The sequence below is a fragment of the Pleurodeles waltl genome, chromosome 4_2 (genome assembly GCF_031143425.1).
Source record: "Pleurodeles waltl isolate 20211129_DDA chromosome 4_2, aPleWal1.hap1.20221129, whole genome shotgun sequence".
Taxonomy (NCBI): Eukaryota; Metazoa; Chordata; class Amphibia; order Caudata; family Salamandridae; genus Pleurodeles; species Pleurodeles waltl.
Window position 1 is genome coordinate 447,342,152 of NC_090443.1, and position 26,158 is coordinate 447,368,309.

The 26,158-nt window shown below is 45.5% G+C and overlaps 2 protein-coding genes across 4 annotated transcripts in view; one reads left to right on the forward strand and one right to left on the reverse strand.

The window, feature by feature from the left end:
- The window catches only part of MVB12A (multivesicular body subunit 12A), a 62,559-nt gene that overhangs the window by 17,567 nt on the left and 18,834 nt on the right, over positions 1-26,158 (forward strand). Inside the window, exons 1-2 of one of the 2 annotated variants that reach the window (XM_069231767.1) lie at positions 9,259-9,402; positions 14,667-14,768. In XM_069231767.1, coding sequence (XP_069087868.1) covers positions 14,688-14,768 — 81 coding nt within the window. In that variant the 5' untranslated portion in view covers positions 9,259-9,402; positions 14,667-14,687. Of the gene's footprint in view, positions 1-9,258; positions 9,403-14,666; positions 14,769-26,158 lie in introns of those variants that run through there. The other variant, XM_069231768.1, reaches the window with a different exon arrangement.
- On the reverse strand, positions 6,655-8,767 carry GTDC1 (glycosyltransferase like domain containing 1). Of its 2 annotated transcripts, XM_069231750.1 has the most exons (2): positions 7,616-8,767; positions 6,655-7,470 (listed from the first exon to the last, which is right to left on the reverse strand). In XM_069231750.1, exons 1-2 carry the CDS (start codon positions 8,574-8,576, stop codon positions 7,325-7,327), a joined length of 1,107 nt encoding a protein of 368 aa, XP_069087851.1. In that variant the 5' UTR covers positions 8,577-8,767; the 3' UTR covers positions 6,655-7,324. The 2 variants fall into 2 exon arrangements, with proteins under 2 accessions (XP_069087851.1, XP_069087850.1); XM_069231749.1 differs by having other exon boundaries at positions 6,655-8,767.

Genomic DNA, 26,158 nt, shown 5'->3' on the forward strand with positions numbered 1-26,158 from the left:
CGGAGTGCCCACGCCCGTCTTTATCGGATAAGGTCGCTTTTACACCTGATATTGACCCTAAAATGTGTAAGTTTTTTGCCAAGTATACCAAGGATCCCAAAAAAGGGATTGACCGCTCCTGGCGAGCATGTCAAGATAAACTTCTTGACGTCCTTGGTCCCCTCACACAGATTATTCAATTGGCGGAGCGTGCCAGGCAAGCAAACACTCCCCTACAGACGGACATCATCGCAGGATGGGCTCAGAGAGCTGTTTGTCTCCTGGGCAACGCGAACTGTGCCATCTCTGCAGAAAGACGCAGGTCTTTATTGATCAAAATTGACCCCAAATTAGGGGAACTATCTAACTCGGAGGGGAACTTTCTTCCCCAACAGAGGCAGGGGAAGAGGCAGAGGGTCCAGAAACACGCGAGGAGCATCTAACGCCCCTGGAGGTCCCTCTGGTGAGGCTTATCCCTTTTTCCCCAAAAAATTTTGGAGGGAGATTGAGGTTTTTCAAGGACAATTGGAGGCGCATTACCTCCGACGCATGGGTTCTCCAAACTGTCTCAGGTTTTCAGATAGAATTCTGGGGTACCCCACTTCAGGAGAAACTGCCTCCGCCCATCGTGTTCTCGGCAGAAAACTCAGAGCTCATAGAGTTAGGGGTTCAGGCCCTTCTCCACAAGGGAGCCATTTCCTTCACTTCCCTTCACCCCACAGGTTTCGTAAGCAACATCTTTTTGGTGGAGAAGAAGGACAAGGGGTTTCGTCCCGTTATCAACCTTCGGGCATTCAACGATTGGGTGGTTTACAGACATTTCAAGATGGAGGGTATTCACATGCTCCGCGACCTCCTCTTACAAGGAGACTGGATGGTTCGTCTGGATCTCAAAGACGCGTACCTCACAGTCCCTATTTTTCCGCCCCATCGCAGATTCCTGCAATTCATATGGAACGGCGACTACATCGCTCGGTTTTTCAGCCGATCATGGATCGTTGGGGTCCCTGTTCAGTGGATCTCTTTGCGTCTCGTTGGAATGCTCAACTTCCCCTATACTTCAGCTGGCGGCCGGATCCGGGAGCGGCGGCAGTAGATGCGTTTCTCCAACATTGGGGTACCCTTCAGGGTTATGCTTTTCCCCCGTTTCTCCTTATTCCGCGGGTTGCGGCTCAGGTTCGCCGCCAAGAGGCGACGGTGGTTCTGATAACCCCCTGGTGGAGGTCACAGCCGTGGTTCCCGACCCTGTTGGAACTCTCGTGCGAGTGTCCTCTTCGCCTCCCGCATTTTCCCTCAATACTCCTGGATCCGTCGGGGTTCTGTCACCCTCTAGTCCTTCAGGGTCATCTTTCCCTCATAGCTTGGAAGATTTCCGGCATCGTTGGCAAGACAACCGACTTTCGCAGGAAGCTAATAACTTCATCGCACAGGCCTGGGCCCCTGGTACATGCAAACGATATAGATCTGCATGGAACAGATGGTCTTGTTGGTGTGTGGGCAAACACTGCGATCCCATGGGGGCCAGTGTTACCGACATCATCAATTTCCTTGCGGAATTAGGGGAATCTGGCTTAGCGTATCGCACTATCAATTCTTTTCGTTCGGCCATCTCGGCGGGCCACCCGCCCCTTAACAATCTCCCGATCGGGGAGCATCCCTGGATTTGTAAACTTCTTAAGGGTATTAGACTCTCCAGACCTCCGCAACCCAGATATTCGGAACTCTGGGACGTGAACTTAGTTCTTAATCTCTTGTCCTCTTGGCGGGACAACCAATCTTTGTCACTGAAAGAATTGTCAGCCAAATTAGCCATGCTTCTCTGCCTCATTTCCTGTAAGCGAGTGTCCGATGTCAGAGCATTGGATATTTCCGCTCGTGTCTTTACTCCAGAGGGAGTCACGTTTACTATTGCAAGGAGGACAAAGTCTAATACCAGGTCGGTATCCTATCCCGCTTTTCCTGATTCCCCGAAGCTATGTGTGGTTCGATGTCTCAAAGTCTATGAGGAAGTAACCAGTTCTTGTAGACCTCCAGGTGTCAAGCAATTATTGATTTCTATAAAGAAACCGTTCAAGGCGGTTTCTTCCCCTTCCGTTGCCAGATGGATTTGATGGATTCTCTCTGTTGCAGGAGTAGATGTTCAAGTTTTTGGCGCCCATTCTACTCGGGGAGCTATGGCTTCCAAAGCCATACAAGTGGGGGGCAGATTGGAGGACATCATGCATGCTGCTGATTGGTCTTCAGAGTCTACTTTTAAGAAGTTTTACTTTAAACCAATTCATGAAGCAGCCGCACTTGTGGTGAGTAAGCTTTAAACTTGCATAATCCTCGCCTCCGGTCCTGTGATAGAATAGGAAATTTCCTAGCTATCGTGAAGGAAAGTTTCAATTCTATTAAGGACACGGAGGCGAGGATTATCCCACCCACATACATTACGCTGGTATGTCCCCTCCCGATTACATCTACCTGCGTAACAAGGTAGTATACTTGAGTTTGTACATTTGTTTATTGTTATTCTGATCATATTCTAAATACATCATGTAGTACTTGTTTCAGATGTGATCACATTCTATTTAGAGGTATTTTAAGGCTCATGACTTTATTGCAGTCGGTATGTATCTGTGTTTTATCGGATTTGCATCTAATTATACCTCTTTTGGTAGGTTCCGCAACTACGACCAATTGACTCTACCAGGATTCCTTCCGCAGTGAAGTCGAGGAAGTGTGACGCATTTCGGGATATTTATACCAACGTGAAGGAGTGCACCTCATTGGATACTCGTTACCATGGCGGCGGGCTCATGGAACTTGTAGTTTTTTTGTTCATGTTTTGTTTTACTTTGAACTTGCTGTTTAATTAAAAGTGAAGAAAGATCTGCATAATCCTCGCCTCCGTGTCCTTAATAGAATTGAAACTTTCCTTCACGATAGCTAGGAAATTTCGTATTCTACAGTGTTTGCAAAATTAGTAAGAATCTTAGGGCCATATGTACCGAAGCATTTTCCTATAGACACAGAATGGGTAAAACCCTTTCATACATCTGGCCCTTAAAGTGCAGTGTATTAGCTTGGGAAAGAATGAGGATACTATGGATTTGTCTAATTTGGTTCTTCATTTAGAAGTTGAAGAACATTCCCATGTTAGAATAAATATCCTTTCTCTCAAGTACAAATAGGTGATTCCCTAACTTTGGATATGATGTGTGATTCAGGTGCACCTATTACTATCATTTCAGTTACTTTATTCTATACACATTGGAAAAACATAGTGAAATGACAGAAATATGATGTTCATCCTAAAGCATATGGGGAACAGGACTTTGACATGGTTGGTTATTTTGAAGAACAATTGTTTTGTATGGGCAGGAGTATTTTCACTAACATTTATGTTGCCATTAAAGGTAGACACATTATTGGTTGCCGTGATCTTGCCAAGTTAGGCCTCATGCTAGTTCCCGGTGTGGAACATCTTGTTTGTCATATTAACATGCCTATTTCCATTTTTCAATTTCAAGATAATTTCTTAACAGACATCTGTCAAGAATATCCTAAATTATTCAAGAGTTCCATTGGGCACATAAAGAATTATATAAAATTCTACTAAATTAAAGAAAAACTCCATTCCAGTAATTCATAAAGTTTGTTTGGTGCCATTCAGCATTGGAACTGAGTTAAAAAAAAGTTACTGGATGAAATGGTGATCGATGGCATCATTGTAGAAGCGGGACCCTCTGAATGTGTCAGTCCTTTAGTCATTGTTCGTAAAAAGGATTGTTCTTCAAGATTGTGTGCTGATCTTCTCACTCTCAATAAAAAACATTGTGGTTGAATTTCACCCTTTACCCAAAGTACAAGATCTCCTTGCCAATATTGGACATGGACAGTTCTTTCCCCTCCTAGATCTCAAATCAGCTTACCATCAAATCCCACTTGATCAAGCTCCCAAGAACTTACCACCTTTATCACACCTTTTGGTGCTTACAAATTTACTAGACTACCTTTTGGGTTAGCGTCAGCAGCCAGTGTTTTTCAAAGGCTCATGGGCATGATGTTGGAGGGTATTGTTGGAGTACAGGCTTTCCAAGATGATGTTCTAATTTTTGTGGATACTTTGGCTGAGCATAATAGTATTCTAAGAATTGTTTTTGGACGGTTTAAGGATTTTGGTATTGCCTTGCATACTGACAAATGCAGGTTTAATGTTAGAAATTTTGAATAATTAGGACACACTATCAGTCTAAGTGGAATTTCTCCTAAATACTCTTTAGTTAAAGCTATCCAGGATGCACAAGCTCCCAGGGATAAGGAAATCCTTACATCTTTTTAGGCCTTAGTAAATATTACTCTTGTTTCATTAAAGGGAATGCTTATGTTGGTCAATCTTTAAGAAATGGATAAAAGAAGGGCTCTAAGTATATTTGATCTGATGAGGTGGATAAAGTTTTTCAAAGTGTTAAAAATGTCATTATATCAGCACCTGCGTTATCTCCTTTTATTGCCAGAAAGAGATGGTCAATCACTGTAGATGACAGTCAAATGGGCCTTGGGGCTGTACTTTTCCAATAGATTCATGGGCAGGAAAACACCATTGCTTTTGCCTCACGTTCTTTAAGTCATGCAGTCACATTACAGCACAATTGAACGTGAGGCATTAGCATGTTCGTGGGCTGTGGAAAGGTTCAAAAACTATATTTGGGGAAATCAATTTGACATGCTCTCTGATTATAAAACACTCATTCATCTCCTAAAAGGTGTGGTACAGGGAAGGCATCTGCACAGCTAGTTAGGCTGGTTTATAAGTTACAAGAATATGATTTTATTTTTAAGTATATTCCAGAAGGCAAAAATGTCAGAACAGACTGTCTTTCAAGACTGCTTGTAAATGAAGAAAAACGTATGGATGTTGAAGAGAAGTGTGTGGTTGCCCTTGTTGAAGACATTTTTCATACACTTGTGTTCTTTCACACAAACATTGTGTGGAAGGTCTAGGCAAGGATACCATTTGACAAAAGTTATCTTGTTTTTGAGTAATGGGTGGCCTAAGGAAAGAAGTGTGGAAGCTTCAGTGTGTCCATATATTCAAGTGGCCAATGAACTTTGTCTTGTAAATGGAGTGTTGTTACAAGCTGACCGTTTGGTGCCCCCGTTTCAGTAAGAAGTATATTAATTGAGGAAGCATATTAAGGACACTTAGGAATAGGTAGCACTTTCAAATCCCTTAAACAATTCTATTGGTGGCCTGGTCTGGACCCACAGGTTGCAACTTTTATTGGTAATTGGACAACTTCCTTAGTTTCTGACAAGCATTGGAACTTCATGAAACTCCCCTTCATAATGTTTCATATCCCAACATGGCTTGGCAGAAATTAGCTTTAGGTATGTTGTCTTGTTTGATTTACTTCTAGGTTCCCTGAAGTACATGATAGTTCTAATTGATTATTTCTCTAAATGGTTTATGTTGGTTTCACATCCAGGACATTTTTGCCATTGAGTACCCCAAAGGAAATCATTATTGACAATGTAACACATTTCATGTAAAAAATAAAATGGCATATTACTTGGCTCAACATAACATCACACAAGTTAAAATTGTGTTTTTCTTCTTCAAATGGTCTAGTTGAATGCATCAACAAATTTATTAAGGAAGGAGTTCAAACTGCATAAGAAAGGGTCTAGATGTTTAAGAGTTTCTGAGAAAGAAAATATGGTCCTATTTTACCCCACACAGTACTCCAGGTGGTTGGCCATTTGTGTTATTGCATAAACGCTTTCCAAAATTTGCCATATTACCAGATTGGCTGAGAGAATTGTTTAAAAAAGAATTTGAAGATTTTTCTAAGGTTCCATCCACGGTTCTGGAAAAACAAAAGAAATAAAAAATCCTCTTTGACAATAAACACAATGTTAAAATGGTTGATGTGCAGATTGGGGAGGATAGAGTGCCCAAGGGGTCTGTTCTTAAACACAACAAGGGATGGTGGAGTAAAAGAGATATAGTAAAAGAATTCAGAAACATAAGCACAAAAGATTGTGTTACACAAAGGTGCTGCAGGCTCTCAAGGCTACAATTTTTGTGGGGGGATCTACAAGCTTTTAGATCCTCTGGTCAAGAATCTCACATTTCTGTGCATCAAGCTGATGCATTGGTGGAAAGAACACATAGAAATGCCCACAACATTTTGAGATTTTTATATGTAAGATTTATTGTCTGTGTTTGTTTCCTTCTGAAATTGTTTTTACTGTCAGTAATGTCTTCTCTTTATTTTATTGAAAGGGAGGGGGTGTTGCATACGTGCGCATTTTTATGATTGGTAACAGTGTAGCGTGCTTACAAGATCTTAGGATATGCATGTGTAATCAGCGCACGCTTATGGTTGTTAAGTAATGCATATGTTGTTCAAAGGTGTTGAGAAGTTTTGTTGTTTAACCTGTATTCTCAGGCCATCTATCATGTTATTCTTCAGTTGCCAGCAAGTTTACTTGGGCAGCTGAGATCTGCTGTTTTGGCAGTTGCAATCTCATTCCTTTCAACGTTAGACGCTCTTTCTGTGGACTCATTAATCTTTGTAATAAATATTACAACATTTTCTCCTAACCTCAGTCTGTTGGAATAATTGGAGGAGACGTACATGACAGGCATTCATCATGTTTCACACAAGAATTAAGGTACAAAGATAACATTTTAATACAGACATTTTTAATTGAGTGTGCCCTCTTTTTCAGCACTTCCAAGTCAAAGCTCAGGAAAACTTCATTTAATTCAGTGTTACCTGAAAGATATCTAAGTCAGATACACATATCTTAAAATGTATAAAGTCAAGAAAATACAATAGGAAATTAACATATTTAATGATGCATTTAGAAGAGGCTTATACTGTGACAGGGAGTCTTATGTGACCATGTTTACAAATCTATATTCGTTTGGGATTTGAGTAACAGAAGGAAACGTAGATCTTGCTCTGCTGTAATTTTGTGGCAGGCAGTTCTACACCAGCTATGATAAATCACTAACATTCCACTTTATTTACATGTGTTGTTGTTATTCTCCTGATCAAGGAGACTCGTGATTGATATCTTAAGAATGGTGTGGAGAGAGAAGGTATGTTAGTTGAAACTTTTAAAAAAATGCATTGTCTTTCCATGGGATTCCCCCTTTTCAAACTGGTGGAGAGATAGAGTCATTTCCAACTAGTATCATCTGTGGTGTCTAATCGTAATTTATTTTTTTCTATAATCTAGACCTGCAGTAAATTTCCAATTGATTCTGTTTCAAGTAGGGCCTGGTATTTGCTGCGTAGGGACGCCCACGAATACTTAAAAATGTCACCCTTGTACTGATGCTTCCTCACAATATCTGGCCTTTTGCAGAAATTCTGAAGCTTCTGAAACAGCTGTTCAGGCGTCGAATAGAGATATTGAGCTGGAAAAATTTCTGGATACACAAGAGCCTTGGGACACAGTGGGTAACAACCACAATGTGTGGCCTCCAGCATTGCCACACCAAAGAACTCATGCTTAGCTGTTGAGACAGCAACATCGGCCATACACAGGGCTTGGAAATAGTCCTCTTTGCTTGGAAGGTAGCCCCAATGCAACACAGAATTCCCCAACGCCTCCCTGGCCTTCAGAAATACATCTGGCACATCTGTATAGGTTTCTCCAAGGACAGACACATTGAATTGCAGGGAGAGGCCTTTAAGCTTAAGCAGAACTTGAAAAAATGTCTCTGGGTCTTTGTCATGCTCCCAACGGTGAGGCCAGACAATGTGTAGTGGTGTTTGCACTGCAACATTTTCACTGATGTTACTGTTTACAAAGTGCTCACCATATTGTTGGTCTGATTTTGCATTCCGTGATACATTGGCCATCTCTAGGTCATCTGCTTTTACCACTGGACTGTGTAGTCTTTCCAGTTGTGAGAGAAAATGCACACTTTCTTGCTCTTGGGTACTGTTATCCATCAGATTCCCAGTAGTGTTCTCCTGTGGAGCTGGTACACTGTCAGCAAGGCAAGTTTCCCCTCTGACTGCAGACCTGCTCTGCAAATGGGTACGCTTGCAATGTGGCAAGCGGAACTTACTAATATCGGGGAACCTAACTGGGAAGTGGAGGACCTGGCACCTTGGTCTGATCAGGCCTTCCAAGTTCTTGGGCCTGTGATCAGGCATAAGCCTCATGAAGCCACAAATACTGGTCAGAAATGACTCCATGTTGTAAAGCGAGTTAAATACCACCACGTCCGCCACTAGACAGGAAAGAACTTGGTTGTAGCCATACTGGAAGTCTCTTTCCTGGCTCTTGCGTACAGGGTACACAAGCTGGTTCTCGTGGAAGTAGAGGACCTTCTTGAGCTTTCCGAGGTCAGGTCGTAAGGCGACCAGCTCAGCTAGGTTAAGCACTGAGCTGGCAAACAGGATGCTATACTGGTCACTGGCTGGCACGGTCTGCATGAAATTCAAGGCAGAGGTGCGAGCCCTCCAGTGCCACTTCTTGGCAGGCAGGCTGCAGAGAACAGAGTTTTCGAATTCTTCCACGAGCAGGTCCGCCAGCTGCTTGTGAGAACCTCCATAGAACGCCTCGATGATGAGCACTCCCATTTTAGTGGTCTGCTGTCCAGGCAGGCGGTGCCAGGTCTTAGTGGCTGCAGCAGCGATGTCTGTCACACGCTTATTCACATACAAGTTAGATGAATCAAGTTATCATTTGTACTCGTACACATGAAAGCCATCTTGAAACGGGGTATTGTTATTCACTAAACAGACACTAGAGTATCGGGATCATCTTCGAAGGTGGGGGGGGGGGGGGGATTATTTTACTCGCTAACATGGAAGCGGTATGCGCATTCGCCTTGGAAGCTTCGTACATAAAACTGCAGCTCTTTGGTTTGTCACTATACCGAACAAATTCGAAGAGATAAAGTCAGATAACGCCACCAATCAGGAGTTGAATTACAGAAAATTGCAAACTTTATTTTATGAATATTACGATATATCATCATAAATATGTACGTTGTAGCAGAATAAAATATCGTATATTGTGAAAAATCAGTTCATAAGTCCTACATCCTGGTAGACAAGAAAAGGTGACATTTAAGTATCTACAATTCAAAAAGAATGAACAGTTGTAAATAAGAAGATGGCCACCTTGTTACCCATAGAACAGCGCAGCGATTTCACGACACTGCAGAAAGATTGTTTCGCTCGCCAGGTGACGGGCGTCAGCACGTCTTTAGGACGCAATGAACTCGCTTGAAACCTTGGGATTTATAGTTTTCAAATGGTAAAAGAGTGCGCATGCGCACTGTGCAGGAACCAACCTCAGAACTTAAGTTTCGGTGAACTACGAAGTTACTGCTGCTCCCGAGGGGTCCCTGGAAGATTGGGCTGAGACTGGAAGCAGCGCGAAGGGGTTGGTTTGACATAGGTAAGTGCGAGGGTGGCACAGATACGTTTGGCAGGAGAAGGATACCTAAACAGACCTGAAAACACCTGTATCAGGTAATCTGTAGCGACCAGGAAGTAGCATTGATGGATGTCTGGGCCCAATAAGGACCCAGAAACACTTTAACCAGGTGATACAAGCTAGTGTGGACAAGAAAACACGTGTTGTAGGTAAACTGGATTAAGAAAGACCGGTAAACACCTATACCAGGTAATCTGGATCAAAAAAGAACATGAAACACGCATAACAGCAGACATTCCAATACAAAACTGAAAGGTATGGGGGGGGATCAATAAGTGACAGCAAAAAATATGTAACAGGTAATCTTGGTATGTCAAAAAAATCCCGTGACTAGATCGATATAGTCAGAGCCACTGGAATGATGCAGTTTAATGCGCTACTCTTTATGATAGTAGCACTTCGTAATTTTGTTGTTTTTTGGTCGAGCGCACAAGCGCTTTGACCTGTTTTAAGTATTGTGAGCTGTTAACCACTCCCACCTCACGCCCATTACTTTCATTCCTCCGTGGGCTTGCCTTTCAAAAATCCCTTGATGTCATTGGTAAATGCTTTATGTTTGCCCTGCCTTGGGGCGGTTCGATTACTGTCTTGGACACCGACCTTGTACAGGGATAACTGCACAATTGCTGATATACTTCAGAGTGGATTAACTACTTTTGTCTGCACTCCGTGGCTACCACGGGACTCAGAGCGCAAACTTGATCAGCTCTATAGTTTTTATACTATATGCACTCTGATCTCCTTATTACACATTCTTTGCAGCAGGCATATTAACCCTGTGTACCACATTATGATGACACCAAGCTTCCACTAGACAAAAGTACGTTCTCTCTCCAGAAAAAACATAAATCACCAGATTTATTTTTACATTACATGCACTTTGTGATTTTCCTAGTACACGTTCTTTGCAGCAAGCTTATTAACCTTGTCTGCTATCTTATGATGAGTACAAACTTCCACAAGACAAAAGTATATGTTCTCTCTCCAGAAAGAACATAAATCACCAGAGCTATTTTGCCATTTTTCCAATTCATGCCCTTTGTGATTTGCCTAGTACACATTCTTTGCAGCAGGCATATTAACCCTGTATACTACCTTATGATGACTTCAAGCTTCCACTGGCCAAAAGTACATTCTCTTGGTTGCCATGGCACTCACAGCGCTGGATCAGTGGTATAATGTTTACATTGCAGTGATGTGGAATTCACAACGCCCGGGACATATTGTTTGGGCTCAAGGGCAACACGTTTTCATATTTATTTTGTCCTTGGGACACGTAGGCCCAACCCCCTGCAGCGCAAACCATTTGGCTGCCAGGTTACAAAGAAGGGAACTGTATGTGTGTCCATACTTTAATTCTGTTCAAACTTGTATTTATGGTTCATTTATGAAAAGCCTTCGATGTTGGGTTAAGCTCTGTAAATACTGATTTAAAATCACACTGCACTACTGACAGTGGTTCCAGTAAAAAATAAATAAAAGTGTACATACGTTTGAAAGGTTTAATATGAGGCTAAGTGTAATGCTCCCAGAATGCTCTCTGATTAGATGCAAATGTTTGCAGAAGCTTGTAAGCAAGAGTGATGATTCTTTGCTTTCAAATTAAAATGTTTAGAAAAAAATGCAAGTAAGAAAAAAAAATGTCGCTACTATGAAATTGTAGGTGCTATTTCTGTAAAGCGTAATTTAGTAAAATGTGTTGACGCATGCTAGTATTTCCAAAAAATATTACTAATTGAAAATCAGTGTAACCATTTTCAACAAGGTTATGGGAAGCATGAAAATAAACTAGCACTGGCAAAGCCAACTGATCAGACATTTATTGAGAGTCTTTTGGCTTCATCAATGTGTCTCTTGTTTGGACATGGCTTTTGTGACACTTTATTGTTGTGGGAGCTGCCAGACCCTCACTATTGTAACAAATACTGGCAAAAAAAAATAAAGAAATAAAGTTTTTGTGCTAAAAAAGCACACATTACCATTAGGGGTGCAACAAAGGCCCCGCAGCCCCCCCTCCAAAGCCCCCTCAGCACAACACCTGCCCCGAGTGAGTCTGGAGGCCCTCCATGTTCTTTGCAAGGGGGCCCCTTCCAGTTTTGTTACACCACTGATTGCCACAGTAGTTCCTGGCACCGTGTGCCAATATGCTTCTTATGGAAGAGCAGAATATGATCACTCACAGTAAAGCCAGCTGGTAGATAAAGAAATAGAAGTTTAATAAAAACAAAATCTCTTTGTTAACCCCAGCCCTAATTAGGGACCCAATTCTTAAAGAAAGTCACAGAAGTGCATTCATGGTATATGTCTTTGAATTAGTGGCTTTCATGAATTCACAAGAAGTTAAAGAAGTAGACCAGGAAATCGTACTCCTAGAAAATATTTGTGAACTGTATTTTAGCACAAGCAAATATGCGTGTGTAGATTTGCTCATGTGAAAATCTATTGAGCATTTAAAAGTTCACTTTCCCGCCAGCCGCCTTTTTTCCAACCCTGGAAGAACTTCTATTTCTGGCATTGCCAGGAGTAAGATTCAAAGCTTTCTCATTATGGGAAAAGATTAGAGAAGAGCTGGTGAGAATCCTTAAAACATATAAATTAGTAGGTTTGCAGACTCAAAGGCATTCCAGCCCTGGAACTATTGCTTAATGCTTCCTCCAGCCCCAGTATGTAGGTCTGCGGAAAGGTGGCAAGATAAGGAAATTTCTATAGTAGGGATTGAAATTGCAAGTATTCAAGCCCTACTATAGTAATAGCCCTGCCATAATCAGAGAGGCTATTATCAGAGCTCTTACATAATGAAATTGCTGCTATAATTTGTCGCTGCACTACATGGCACCAAAGGGATAAGTAGATTTTTTTTTTTCTTTTTAAAGGACAAGTAGATTTCAGAAGCAACCTGTCCCATGGACAAGTAGATAGTTTATTAAATTCAACACCCCTGCATTATATGCACTCTGATCTGCTTAGTATACATTCTTTGCAGAAGGCATATTAGCCCTGTGTGCTACTTTATGATGCTCCTAACTTCCACTAGACAGAAGTACGTTCCCGCTCCAGAAAGAAGATAAATCACCAGAGTTATTTTGACATTTTTACATTACATGCACTTTGGGATTTGCCTAGTACACGTTCTTTGCAGCAGGCACATTAACCCTCCACGCTACTTTGGTCCTGTGCTACAAATCTCTACACCTCTGGAAGTGACTGCACTAATAGAGCACCTCTCTTGATTGCCCAGCACCTGGCTGGATCTTTAAACGGAACGGGGGGGCAAACTCAGCTGATCACGAATGGCAGTTAAATTCGGAGGTGACAAGGGACATCTTTCAGCAGTGGCAATGACCTCGGCTCCATCTATTTGCCATTGCACAGAATGCACTCTGTCAATTAGTTTGTGCATTGAGACTCCTTCCTCCTGGACTGGGGGGGTCGGGGCTCTTGTATGCCTTTCTGCCCCTTTCTCTCCTGCAGAATAATGAACAAGATTAAAAAAGATTGGGTTCAAGTCATCTTACTGGGCGAGGAGAGTGTGATACCCTGAAAGTCTGGCCATGAGCATGTGTCCTGCAATTTGATTGCCTTTTCAGAACTACCTCCTGTCACAGCAGCAGGGTCGAGTCTTGCACCCATGCCTGCTCAACCTACATCTCTATGTGTGGAGATTGAACAGCAGCACACAATGACTTTTAACCTCCCAAAGTGTCCACCAACCAAATTTATAAATGCAGGACACTGGGAGAAGTTTCCTGGTGTTTCTCCAGTAAATGCCAACTCATGCATGCACAACTATCAAAGGTTCTCCTGTTCTATTTGTCTTTAGTTCAGAAAAGCCTTGTTGTGGCAACAGTTTTAAGATTACCTTTCCGCCCTCGCTGTCTTTTTATGTTTACCTTTTCAGCCATCCTTCGTCGGGTAACCTGTCTTGATGCTTTTTTTTGAAGAGGCTTGCCCACATATTATGGGCAACACAGTACTTAATTTACACTCTCTTTGTACCCAACCACAGTTCTTCTCTTCAGCTACTTACCATCAACCCCATACCTCTCATCACCAGTCAAGTGAGTGAGTTCCAGGCATTGTCCATGGTACCACCATATACCTCTTTTTCTTGAACAAATTACTGCTCCGCACAAAAGCGGGATTCCTGCCAAAGGTAGTCAATCCCTTCCACATAGATCAATCCATTACATTGCTTACTTTCTTCACACTACCTCACCCCTCCAAAGAATAACAGCTTGATCTCCTGGATCCAAAAAGAGAGCTCAGCTTTTGAGTCAATCAGACTAAAAAGTACAGACAGAGTGACCAGCTTGTTGTTGGTTTCTCTGGGGCTAGGAAAGGAAAAGCAGTGCAAAAGAGTACTATCTTTAGATGATTTGTTTATCTATTAAGATATGCTATGGTCTAGCCACTTTACACACTCAGTCTACCAGAGCGAAGGCTGCTACCACTGTGCTTGCACGTGGTGTACCATTCATTGGGATTTGCCTGGCTGCTTCAAGGGTTTACCTCCACACGTTTAAAAGAATAACTGCTTCATTAGCCAGGTATGGTGGGCTGGGCATTTTGCTTGATCTCTTCTTCAGGATTTCCACAGGGTCAAACACCAGAGGTTAGGAATCCACAATTAGAAGTTTGTCAGAAGAACTTGTTACTTACCTTCAGCAACGCCTTTTCTGGTGGACACTGTATTTAATTGCAGATTCTTCACCGACCCTCCCTCCTCTCCGTTCTGCGGAACTGACTTATTTCAATTAGTGAGATGCCAGTCTAAAGTACTGCACTGTATGATTTTGATGGCTCCGCCTCCGATGGCATGGAAAGTCATCAGAAAATGGACTTTCACATGTGGAGGTGGCCCATAATTGGGGCCCGACGTCATATCTGGGGTAGGACAGATCCAATACAATCCGCTGTGAAATTACACCAAAAGTGTCCATATCCAGTCTGGCACCTGAAGAAATTCACATGGTGAGGTATCTGTGATTAGATAGTTTCCACCAGAAAAGAGTTGTAATAGAAGGTAGGAAAACAAATGGTAGATGGCTTACTCTTAAGTAAATTTGTCACAATTTGACTCCGTCCCACATTATCTTATTTATTTATATATAGAGGCTAATTATCAATCTCCACTTTGCAATACATGCATTTTCATGTTTGTCACTTGAGCAGCATTTTAGCAAAGCTAAGATTTGATCAGTGATGATGATGTGTCTTCTTTTTAGGTTGGTGGGTGCTGGGAAACTATGGCAGAAACCGATAGCCGCCCAGTGACTGGAGTGGCTTGGACTTCCAATTCAACCACATGTGCCAAAGACTTCAATGTGGTAAGTTTGTCCACTAAACATGTGAATTGATGGAGTGTTATAAAAGTCAACCTGTGCATTGAGGACTGTAATATGTGGAACCTCAGCTGGTATAATTCTTGCTAGCTAACATGCAGAAAAATGCACATCAGTTGTATGGAACTTATGGGAGGCAGTTTGAGTGTACCTAGTGTGTTTTCCAAAACTATGACATAACTAAATATTGGCAAGGGAATTCTTAAGGTTTGTTGGAGTTTTGAATTTCCAGGTATCAGACTTCGGGGGTCATTCTGACCCTGGCGGTCGGTGACCGCCAGGGTCACCGACCACGGGAGCACCGCCAACAGGCTGGCGGTGCTCAGTCGAGCATTCTGACCGCGGCGGTTCAGCCGCGGTCAGAAACGGAAAGTCGGCGGTCTCCCGCCGACTTTCCGCTGCTCGGGAGAATCCTCCATGGCGGCGGAGCGCGCTCCGCCGCCATGGGGATTCTGACACCCCCTACCGCCATCCTGTTCCTGGCGGGTCTCCCGCCAGGAACAGGATGGCAGTAGGGGGTGCCGTGGGGCCCCTGCAGTGCCCATGCCAATGGCATGGGCACTGCAGGGGCCCCCGTAAGAGGGCCCCACAAAGTATTTCAGTGTCTGCAAAGCAGACACTGAAATAGGCGACGGGTGCAACTGCACCGGTCGCACCTTCCCACTACTCGTGGGAAGGTAGATTTGCCCTGGGCTGGCGGGCGGCCTTTTGGCGGCCGCCCGCCAGCCCAGGGCAAATCTCAAAATACCCTCAGCGGTCTTGCGACCGCGGAGCGGTATTTTGTCGGGGGAAGACTGGCGGGCGGCCTCCGCCGCCCGCCAGTCTCAGAATCACCCCCTTAATCTGGAAATCTAAACAAAGTGGAAACTTAAATACAAGAAGTCCAAGTGGGATCCCAAACCTTCCCTTGCAAAACCCCACTCTAGGGAGAAGTCATGCAGATCATATTCTAAAGATTCAACTTCCAAGAGCATCATTCAGTTCCGAACCGATTCGGAAGTTGGGGGGGGGGGTGCCCAGAAATCCCTACATGTAGGAAAATACCCTCTTTCTTGGCATAGTTACCCCCATTTTCTACCTGGTGTCAGTGTGTTTGACTGTGTGCAATGGGATCCTGCTAACCAGGACCCCAGTGATTATGCTTTCTCACTTTAAACTTGGTTACTTGAACCACATAGACTCCACATTTGGCATACTGTTGCCCCCATATAAGTCCCTAGTATATGGTACCCAGGGCATTAGGATACCAGGGGATCCCCATAGGCTGCAACATGTATTATGGCATCCATGGGGAACCCATGCAAGGTGTATCTGCAGGCCTGCCATTGCAGCCTGCATGAAAGGGTGCATGCACCGTTTTCACTACAGGTCACTGCTAATCACCCGTGGGGTAGGCCCTCCTAGCCCAGAGGGCAGGATGCAATTACCTGTGTGCGTGGGCACCCCTGCATGAGCAGAGGTGCCCCCACAAACTCCAGCTCCATATTCATGGACTTCGTGAATGCAGGGACGCCATTTTGCACGTGTACTGGACATAGGTCATTACCTATGTCCAGCTACATACAGGTAACTCCAAACCTATGCTTGTTTGGTATCAAACATGTCAGAATCATACCCCAATTCTGTTGCCAGTATTGGAAGTATGATTCCATGCACTCTGGGGGCTCCTTAGAGGACCCCCAGCATTGCTCCTACCAGTCTTCTAGGTTTTCCGGACAGCCCAAGCTGCTGCCACCCCCCAGACAGGTTTCTGTCCTCCTGCTGTTTAAACAGCTCAAGACCAGAAAGGTAGAACAAAAGATTTCCTTTGGGAGATGGGGGGTAACACCCTCTCCCTTTGGAAATAGGTGTTACATGGCTTGGGAGGGGTGGCCTCCCAAAGCCACTGGTATGCTTTGAAGGGCACATTTGGTGCCCTCCTTGCATAAACCAGTCTACACCAGTTCAGGGACCCCTAAGTCCCTGCTCTGGCATGAAACTGGACAATGGAAAGGGGAGTGAGCACTCCCCTGTCCATCACCACCCCAGGAGTGGTGCCTAGAGTTCCTCCAGAGGGTCCCTGAGTTCTGCCATCTTGAATCCTACATGAGCAGGGACCTCTGAAAGCATCTGGGTGGCCAGGTCAAGCAGGTGATGTCAGAGCCCCCTCCTGATAGGTGGTCACCTGGCTAGGTGACCAAACCCTGTTTCAGGGATATTTAGGGTCTCCCTCTTGGGTGGGTCCTCAGATTTGGCTTCCAAGATTCCAGCAGGGCTCATTGCAACCTCTACTTTGACTTCTAGCCAATGGAACTGCGCCTGACCCTCCAGGAACTGTGAGTTTACATCTACGACAAAGACTGTCCTTGCAACGTTGTTTCCACAGCTCCCTCCAGCTTCTTCAACATTACCTCGGCTGTACTTCCTCTGACGGTGGCAAGTCTTCAGTCTGCATGAGAAGGAAGAAGGAATCTCCCTTGAAGTGAAGGATTCACACCCCTGCATTCGCAGGCACCAACTGCAGTGACAACAGGCTTCGTGGATCTCCTCTCATCCTGAGCTGCGTGGAACCTGCATCACGGATAGTTGTCCGGAGTAGTCCTCTTGGTCCTCTCTGCCAGCAGTCCAACTTTGGTGGAGGTAAGCCATTGCCTTACCACGCAGGACGGTACTCCCGTGCACTGCATCTCATGCAGCGACTGAGGCTAGTTGGCATCTCCCCTAAGGGATCTTCAGGCTCCGTGTAGCCCCAGCACTCCTTCCTGCGACACACAGCACTCTGCGTGCTTCTCCTGCAGTGTGGGACCTTTCTTCAGTTGGGTTACATGGACTCCTCTGCGATTCCTGGTTCTTCTTCCAGTGGGTCTCCTGTGGGAGCTGCCTTTTCCACTGTGGACTCTGCCTTGCTTAGGGTACCCCTTAGCTCCCCTTGGCCCCACCGTGGGTTGAGTCCTCCTAGACCTTGCTAGTCCCCAGCAGCTCCACTTTTTCTTTACCGCGACTTCTGCCTTTGCCAAGGTTTGTTGATGGCATTTCCTCGCCACTGACCGACTGCAATCATCCATCTGGCGTGATTGCATCCTCAAGGAACTCTTCACCAACTCCAGGTCTGAATTGCTGACCATCTTCGTCCTACCGTCGACCAACTCCTGCAACCACAACTGGGTGGATAGTGGCTCCTGCCCCACTGGACTCTTCTGTGACTTCTGGACTTGGGCCCCCTCCTCAACAGGACTTCCTCTTCAGTAATCCACCGCTGGTTTCTTGCAGTGTTGTCTGGGTGTTGCATTTTCTTCTTTTTAGTCCTTTTGGGTGGTTTGGGGAAAATCCTGTAACTTACTCCTTTACTCCTGGTCGCTGAGGGGCACGGTGGTACTTACCTTTGGGGTTTCCTAGTTCCTCCAGGTCCCTTCTACACATCCCACTTACCTAGGTGGGGTCCTGCATTCGCATTCCATTTTTTGTGTGTATGGTTTGGGCTCCCCCTAGAGTCACTATTGGTTATTTGCTGTTGCACTGTGTTCTATCACTTTTTATGCCTATTACTGATTACTAGTGTACATATATAGGCCCTCATTCTGACCTTGGCGGGCGGCGGAGGCCGCCCGCCAAAGTCCCGCCGTCAGGTTACCGTTCCGCGGTCGAAAGACCGCGGCGGTAATTCTGACTTTCCCGCTGGGCTGGCGGGCGGTCGCCTTCAGACCGCCCGCCAGCCCAGCGAGAAAGAGGCTTCCACGATGAAGCCGGCTCGGAATCGAGCCGGCGGAGTGGAAGCTGTGCGACGGGTGCAGTTGCACCCGTCGCGTATTTCACTGTCTGCGCAGCAGACAGTGAAATACATGTAGGGGCCCTCTTACGGGGGCCCCTGCAATGCCCATGCCAGTGGCATGGGCACTGCAGGGGCCCCCAGGGGCCCCGCGACCCCCCCTACCGCCATCCGGATCCCGGCGGTCGGACCGCCGGGATCTGGATGGCGGTAGGGGGGGTCGGAATCCCCACGGCGGTGCAGCAAGCTGCGCCGCCGTGGAGGATTCAATGGGGCGGCGGTACACTGGCGGGGGCCCGCCAGTGGTGCCGGTCCGACCGCGGCTTTACCGCCGCGGTCGGAATCCCCATTGGAGCACCGCCGGCCTGTCGGCGGTGCTCCCGCGGTCCTCCGCCCTGGCGGTCTTTGACCGCCAGGGTCAGAATGACCCCCATAGTGTGTTACTTACCTCTTATTGGGGGGGGGGGGGGGGGGGTAATTTTTGATAATTGTGTCACTAAAATAAAGTACCTTTATTTTTGTAACACAGAGTGTTTTCTTTCATGTGTGTAAGTGCTGTGTGACTACAGTGGTATTGCATTAGCTTTGCATGTCCTAGATATGCCTTGGCTGCTCATCCCCAGCTACCTCTAGAGAACCTGGCTTCTAGACACTGCCTGCACTACACTAATAGGGGATACCCGGACCTGGTTTATGGTGTAAGTACCTCAGGTACCCACCACACACAAGGCCAGCTTCTTACACCAGGTCATTGTTGACTGTTCAGCAGATTGAGGGTTCCAAGGAGATGATGCTATAGCTATTCTGGAGTTTGGGATCCTTTTTGAGCACTTTCAGTCCTCATAGATATGTCAGGGCCTTTTGTTAGACTTCTGCCAGCAGGCCCTCCCTGATGCTGAATGACCACGCTCAGCCTTTGATCAGCACTGTGCTGGCACCAGACTATGGTCTCTACATCTTTACTGCAGGTGTTGCTGCTTCCACCTAGCTTTGCCTCTAGCAGTACTGGTTCCAGGCCTAGTCCCGGCTCCAGTGTTTGAGAAGGAGCCAAGCTCAGATAGGTCTCATCCTGTGTCATGCTACAAGATTATTAAGGCATCCTATGACCCAGGAAGACTCCCCTGCTTTGTCTTTGTTGCAATAACAAGGTTATCAAAGGCTGGAGACAACTTTAGATCAGACTCCAATGTAGTCTAGGACCCCAAACGTGATCCCAGTCAGAATAGTGATGCTGGACTGTATCTTGACCTTCAAAACACTGATGGCCCAGATACTTCACATGTGATGGAATTGATCTCTCTCTTGGGCCATCATGCCGCTCAGAATGCAGGGCTGTGGATTACAGTTCCCTACTGCAGAGCCTAAGGCAAATTTACTTACTGAAATGTGGCTGCCAGGCCTTTCCACTGCTGAGCCTTTGCTGTCCTTCAGTAAGGCACTGACACAAAGGCTGTCCTGGCGGACTAAGCCCAACCTTGCTCACTGCTGCAGGTGAGCTATCCAATTGCTTGTCTGTCTAGGCCAGTCCTGGAGGTTGTGGCTTTCTTTTATGCAGGGCCCAACACTAAAGAGCCTGGTTGTTCAGGTGTCTGCAAGCAAGGTGACTTCAGGCACCTTTCCTTATGCTTCTCCTGAGAGAGAAGCTAAACCAATTGATTCAGTGGGCAAGGGAATTTCTTTTCCTCCACCAGCTTGATCATTTGGTCCTTGAATACTGTGAGTCTTTGGGCTGTTAAACACATGTTGGGACATGGAATGCAAAATCTTACTCACTGAGGAGTTTGGTAACACTTTTTCACAGATGATGCATTCTGGTTAGGACAAAGCCAAATCTATCTTGCAAGATGATATTGACACCACAGACTGTGTCTGCCATGCCGTTGGCTTCAATGTCCTCATTCATTGCCATACCTGCATGCGTGCCACAAGAGTTTCCAGGGATGTTTAGGCATCAGTGATGGACATGTTGTTTAGTTGCTCCAGACTGTTCAGAAAGAAAGTGGACTTGGCCCTGTTACCCTTTAGGGATAGCTGGACAGTGGTCTGCTGACTTGGGGCTGCCTGAAAATTCTACTAGCAGGAATGTAAGTAATGTGGATATTGTTGTGACTTTGCCTGCCAACAGCAGCAACTTTCTGAGCCTCTTCAACAACCTACCCAACCATTTCACAGCTGCAAAAGATGTATATAAAGGTTGCGGTTCATCTTCACAGATCGGGCAACATGGACTAGACACTGAATGCAAGCTTGTATCAGTCAGTCAGTCACAGACCAACAGACAGGGGCTTTGTTGCTGTTAGCCCTGGGGTTCCCCATCAGCATGCCAAAATCCCATCCTCAGCTGGAGCAGATGCACCCTTCATGGGTGCAATCCTGGTTGGCTTTGAAGTTCTTTTTGCCCACAACAAGTCTGGGACATTTAGGCATTGATCCCACTATTTCAGGGTTGTTTCTCGATCCTGTTCTGGAGGAAGAAGCTTCTTGATCTCCTGTCTTCATGTTTCATATCCGTGGCTCTTCTAGACTCTGCATCCCCTTCAATGGGCTTAATTCAGGGATATCTCTCAGACATCTGCATCTGAGATGCGGCAGACCAGGATCTTCAGTGATGGGTTACGGATGCCAGCCTGACTTGCAGCAGGCCATTTTCCTTGCCCCATCCAAAGCTCATGGGGGTAATTGATGTAGAACACTTGGGCTAGAGCGGGCTATCTGAATGGGGACGGATCAGAGGCCTCTGGTCACAGGTGGACTCTATTGTCGTTTTGGAATGTTATGCCATCTGGCAGCCCTCTGGACCTTTCTTCCTTCCATTATTGCAAAGTCTGTTCAGATTCTGATGTGCAACACGACCAACATGTGGTACTACAGCAAGTAGGGCATAGCGGAGTCTTGTGCACTGTGGTTGTAAGTGCTGAGGCACTGGTGGTGGCTAGACCTTCATGGATAGTCAATCACCCAACACCAGAGTAGATGAGTTTAGCAGATGTTATTTTGCCTACCAGAAGTGGCGTCTGCACTAAAAGGTGGTTTGAGGCATCTTTGCTCAGTAAAAATGCTTTGGGTAGATCTTTTCGCTACTGCAGAGAATGCTCAATGCCACGCCTTTTGTGCCCCATATTTCTTCATTCTGCACTCTCTGGGTAACACGTTCCACCTTCAATGGGACTCCGCCCTCTTCTTTGTGTTTCCCCTTTGCCTCTAACTCCCTGAGCCTTGAAGAAGATCAAGTAGGACCAGGCGCATCTTATTCTGACAGCTCCAAATTGGCCTCTTGAAGAGTCTGGTACTCTGAACTGTTGAACCTGAGAATCTGCCCTCTGCTCCAGCTACCTCTATGGGAGGTTCTGCTGTCTCATTAACAGAGCAAAGTTCTACATCAGAAATGTAACAATCTAGACTCCTGTCATCGTAGCAATAGGTGTGATTCTGGCATTTCATTGCTCCTTCCACCAAATTAATCTATTCCATCCATTGGCCTTAGTACCAGGACGACTCTGTTGACCTTTTTCTGGCTAATTCGTCTGTTATGTTTCTTTTTGTTTTGTTCCTGTCCTGGCAAGGCTTTGCTTTGGACACATCCATATGTTACTTGTTGATCCTCTTGACCCTTTTGTGTTTGCCTCTAAAGCTCTGTTTATTCAAGTCACCTGATGTGATGTGCTTTTTTAAAGGACTCACACATATATTTCGGCATGCATCTTTCATTATGCTGTGGCAGAACTTTAATTTAGGTCCTATCTTTTTGATGTGCACGTCTTTTGAGCTTGAGGTTGTTGACTTCTAACACTGTCTTTCTTCTTTCGATCACTTTAGTATGTTGCGCCTTTGAGCTACAAGCATTGCCCTATACTACCTTCTTTCCAGAAAAACTGATGCTGAGGACTAAGGTATTCTTATTCCCAAGGGTGTTTCTTGCTTCTATGTTGGGCAGTCCCATGATAGCTGCTGCTTTTTTTTTTTCCTCCTCCACATCACTCTAAGGAGGACCACATGCACAACCAACTCTTGGTTGGATTCACCACTACAACTAAGGTGTCTAGTCCAGAAATGGACCTTATCTAGGTAGACTGTTCTGTGTATCTGAGGGAGCCACACATTGACCAAAAAGGAGCAGACTAATGGCTCACTCCACCAGGACGAAGGCAGCAAATAATTGTAGGAAAGTGCACCTTTTTTACATGGTCAGCCACCACTTTTTGCGACTGGTACTGAGGATTTTTTGACTGAAGGTGCAATGGGTTCCTACTAACCAAGTCCCCAGTGGCAGTGCACTTTCCCTAAAACAAGGTAAAAGGTCTAATTGTGTACAATTGGCACAGTCTTTAGTTCCTCTATAAGTCCCTAGTAAATGGTAACCCTGATACCTATGGCCTGGGTACTAAAGAGGGTCTGAAACGGCTACAGCATGTATTGTGCCAGTCTAAGGGACCCCCCAACTCCCATACAAATTGCACACAGCCTTCCGTGGAAGATTGTGTGACATGGTGCAAGTCATGAGTGAAAACTCGACATGGCACACTTGTTGTGTGCCATTCCTCAAATTACTACATCTAATATATGTAAGTCACGCCTACAGCATGCCTTAGAGCCTTAAGGCAGGGTGCGTTATATTTAATGTGAGGACATACCTGCAGGAGCAGATATGCTCCTGTGATGTCTACTTTGATTCCAAGAAATGGCAAGTGAGCAGTGAAGCAATCTTAAGGTATGCACTGGGCACTCGTCATTTACGAGTTACCCAACTACGTAATGGCTTCACTGACCTATAATGTTTGGCATCAAACACCTCATCTTAATAAATCCTTATCAATGCTAGTATTCTATTTCTTGTGACATGCACCTTAAAGCCTAGATTCTCGAACATCAACTGTGCCCCCTTTCTCCCAGGACTCTCACGAACTGAGCACCCTGTTGGGAGCTCCAAGACTTGTCCCAAAGTCCCCCTCTGCAGGCTGTTTCTGGTTGCCCCCTCTTCACCTACTGTGCAGTGTGCAGGGCACCCGACCGACACCCAGACACCGCAGGACAAGTAAACCTGAACAGCTTGCTTGTCTTGAGACCTTGCCCCCCTAGCACCCTACAGGCTAAAGGGGATCCCAGAGATACCTATGCAAACTCCCATTCACAGTCTACAATCTTTATCCAGTGAAAAGCATTACCACGTAAAAACTCATTTGTGAATTACTTACCTCACTATGCAAAGTAACTTTCTGAACAGTACCTACCTAATTTTGAAGGTTTTTAGTGCTAAAACATAATATAAAATGTATTGTATTTTTCTAAAACTGATCTTGAGTGTGTGTGTCTCATTTATTGGCTCTTTGTGTTCAACAAATTGTTAGCCCCACCCTCTGATAAGCCTAAACTGTTTGCCCACACTACCACAAAAGAGAACATTTAGGGTTATTATTTTAAACTTAGTCAGCCAACAAGGGTTCCCTGTACTAGCTGCATAGGGTACCTCTACATTGGTATAGCGCATAGGTAGCCAGCTTCCTACAATAACGCCTTGGCTACAGGAGTGCCTTTGTTGGCTATCTACAAGCCACCAGATGGGCTTCTGTCCATACCTTCATCAGCTACTGCTGTCTTGGTTGTCCGGTATGTCCTTTCTGTCCTGTAACGTGCCCTGCTGTGAAGTCCACTCTCCAGGTCGACCACCATAATAAGGGTAATAATTTGGCTTTGATTCAGATAGGCAACGTATCTGCATTTAGGAGTATCCATCGGAAGAACAAGTTACTTAGGTAAACTCTTTCTGATGGATACCTAACTTCAGATTCCTCACCTCCACCCACTTGCCCGCCCTCCCCCTGTTCTGCAACGTTGACTTCTTTTAGTTTATAAGGTCATAATTTAGGGTAAGAATGCTGTCTGCCACTCAGTACTGCGTCTGAGGGCCCATTCGTTGCTTGTGAAATTGACTTCAGTATGCAGGGGTGGACCTATATGCATTCTGTCTCATCACTTCTGGATGTGCCTTGGTACCACCTCAGCACCTGATAACACCTGTCAGCTTGCAGGCCTGTTGAAAGAAAAGTTTCCAGATGCAGTTTGAGGCCTGAGGGATTCTGTGGTTAGAGTGTCAACCAGAAATAGAATTAACAAAGGTACGTAATTTGTTCATTACATGAATACCTTTTGTTCTGCTCTTAGACAAAAGCAGTATAAAACCTAATAAATATAATCAGTTGAAATGGTGAAGTTTTGTGCCAGATAGGTGATATAGATTCAGACTTGCAGCCTAATAGGCATGTCATAATGGCATAATAGTTGATCCGTAGTCTAATGTCAGAGGTATGATTTGGCAAGGATATTGTATAAAGTAACGCTGTAGGTGTGGTGCAGTAACAATATTTTGTGTTCCAAAAAAAAAGAACATTTTTTTTAGTAATAACACAGACATGGTTAAGTGGTCAGGCATTTGCATTTGAAGAACACACCTGCTCTAAGATCACAGATATAGTTTGTCCTCAGAGCTTTCTTAATACGCCTGCAAGGCTGTTTGCCTACTTTTAAGACACCCCTGTGGTCAACCAATCAATCAATCAAAACATTTATAGAGCACGCTACTCACCCGTAAGGGTCTCAAGGCGGGGTGGGGAGGGGTGGGCTGCCGTTTTACTGGTCGAAAAGCCATGTCTTGAGGTGTTTTCTGAAAGACAGGAAGTCCTGGGTCTTGCGGAGGTTGGTGGGGAAGGAGTTCCAGGTTTTGGGGGCGAGGTAGGAGAAGGACCTGCCTCTGGAGGTGGTGCGTTGAATGCAAGGAACTGTGGTGAGGGCGAGGTCGGCGGAGCGGAGGTGGCGAGTGGGAATGTGGAAGTTCACTCTTTCGTTGAGTTAGGCTGGTCCAGTGTTGTGGAGGGATTTGTGTGCGTGGATGAGGACTTTGAAGATTACCCTTTTGTTGATAGGAAGCCAGTGAAGTGATCTGAGGGGGACGGAGATGTGTTCATGGTGTGGGAGGTTCAGGATGAGGCGTGTGGTTGCGTTTTGGATCCTCTGAGCTTGACTGTGGTGCCAGCATAGAAGGCGTTTCCAAAGTCTAGCCTGCTGCTGATGAGTGCATGGATAACAGGCTTTCTGGTTTCTATGGGTATCCATTTGAAGGTTTTTTGCAGCAGGCGGGGGGTGTTGAAGCAGGAGGAGGTGATCGAGTGATTTGCTGGGTCATGGAGAGAGAAGAATCTAAGATGACGCCGAGGTTGCGTGCGTGGGTGGTGGGTGTTGGCGGTGATCCTAGGGTGGTGTGCCACCAGGAGTCGTCCCATATTGTTTTGTTGGGGCCGAAGATGATGATTTCGGTTTTGTTGAAGTTAAGTTTGAGGTGGCTTGCTGTCATCCATTTGGCGGTGTCTAGGAGTCCGGCGTAGAGGTTGGTCTTGGCGGTGGTGGGGTTCCTGGTGAGGGAGATGATGAGCTGTGTGTCGTCTGCATGGGATATGATGGTGATTCCATGTGGGCGGAGGATGTTGGCGAGCGGGGCCATGTAAATGTTGAAGAGGGTGGGGCTGAGAACAACTCCGCAGATGATCTTGGTTGCTGGGGATTAGAAGGGAGGGAGGCGGACTTTCTGGGTCCTTTCGGCGAGGAAGGAGGCGAGCCAGTCCAGGGCCCTGTGTCGGAT

Excerpts from the sequence above, each read along its gene's own strand:
- GTDC1 (XM_069231749.1), bottom strand. The coding sequence starts at position 8,576 with ATGGGAGTGCTCATCATCGAGGCGTTCTATGGAGGTTCTCACAAGCAG.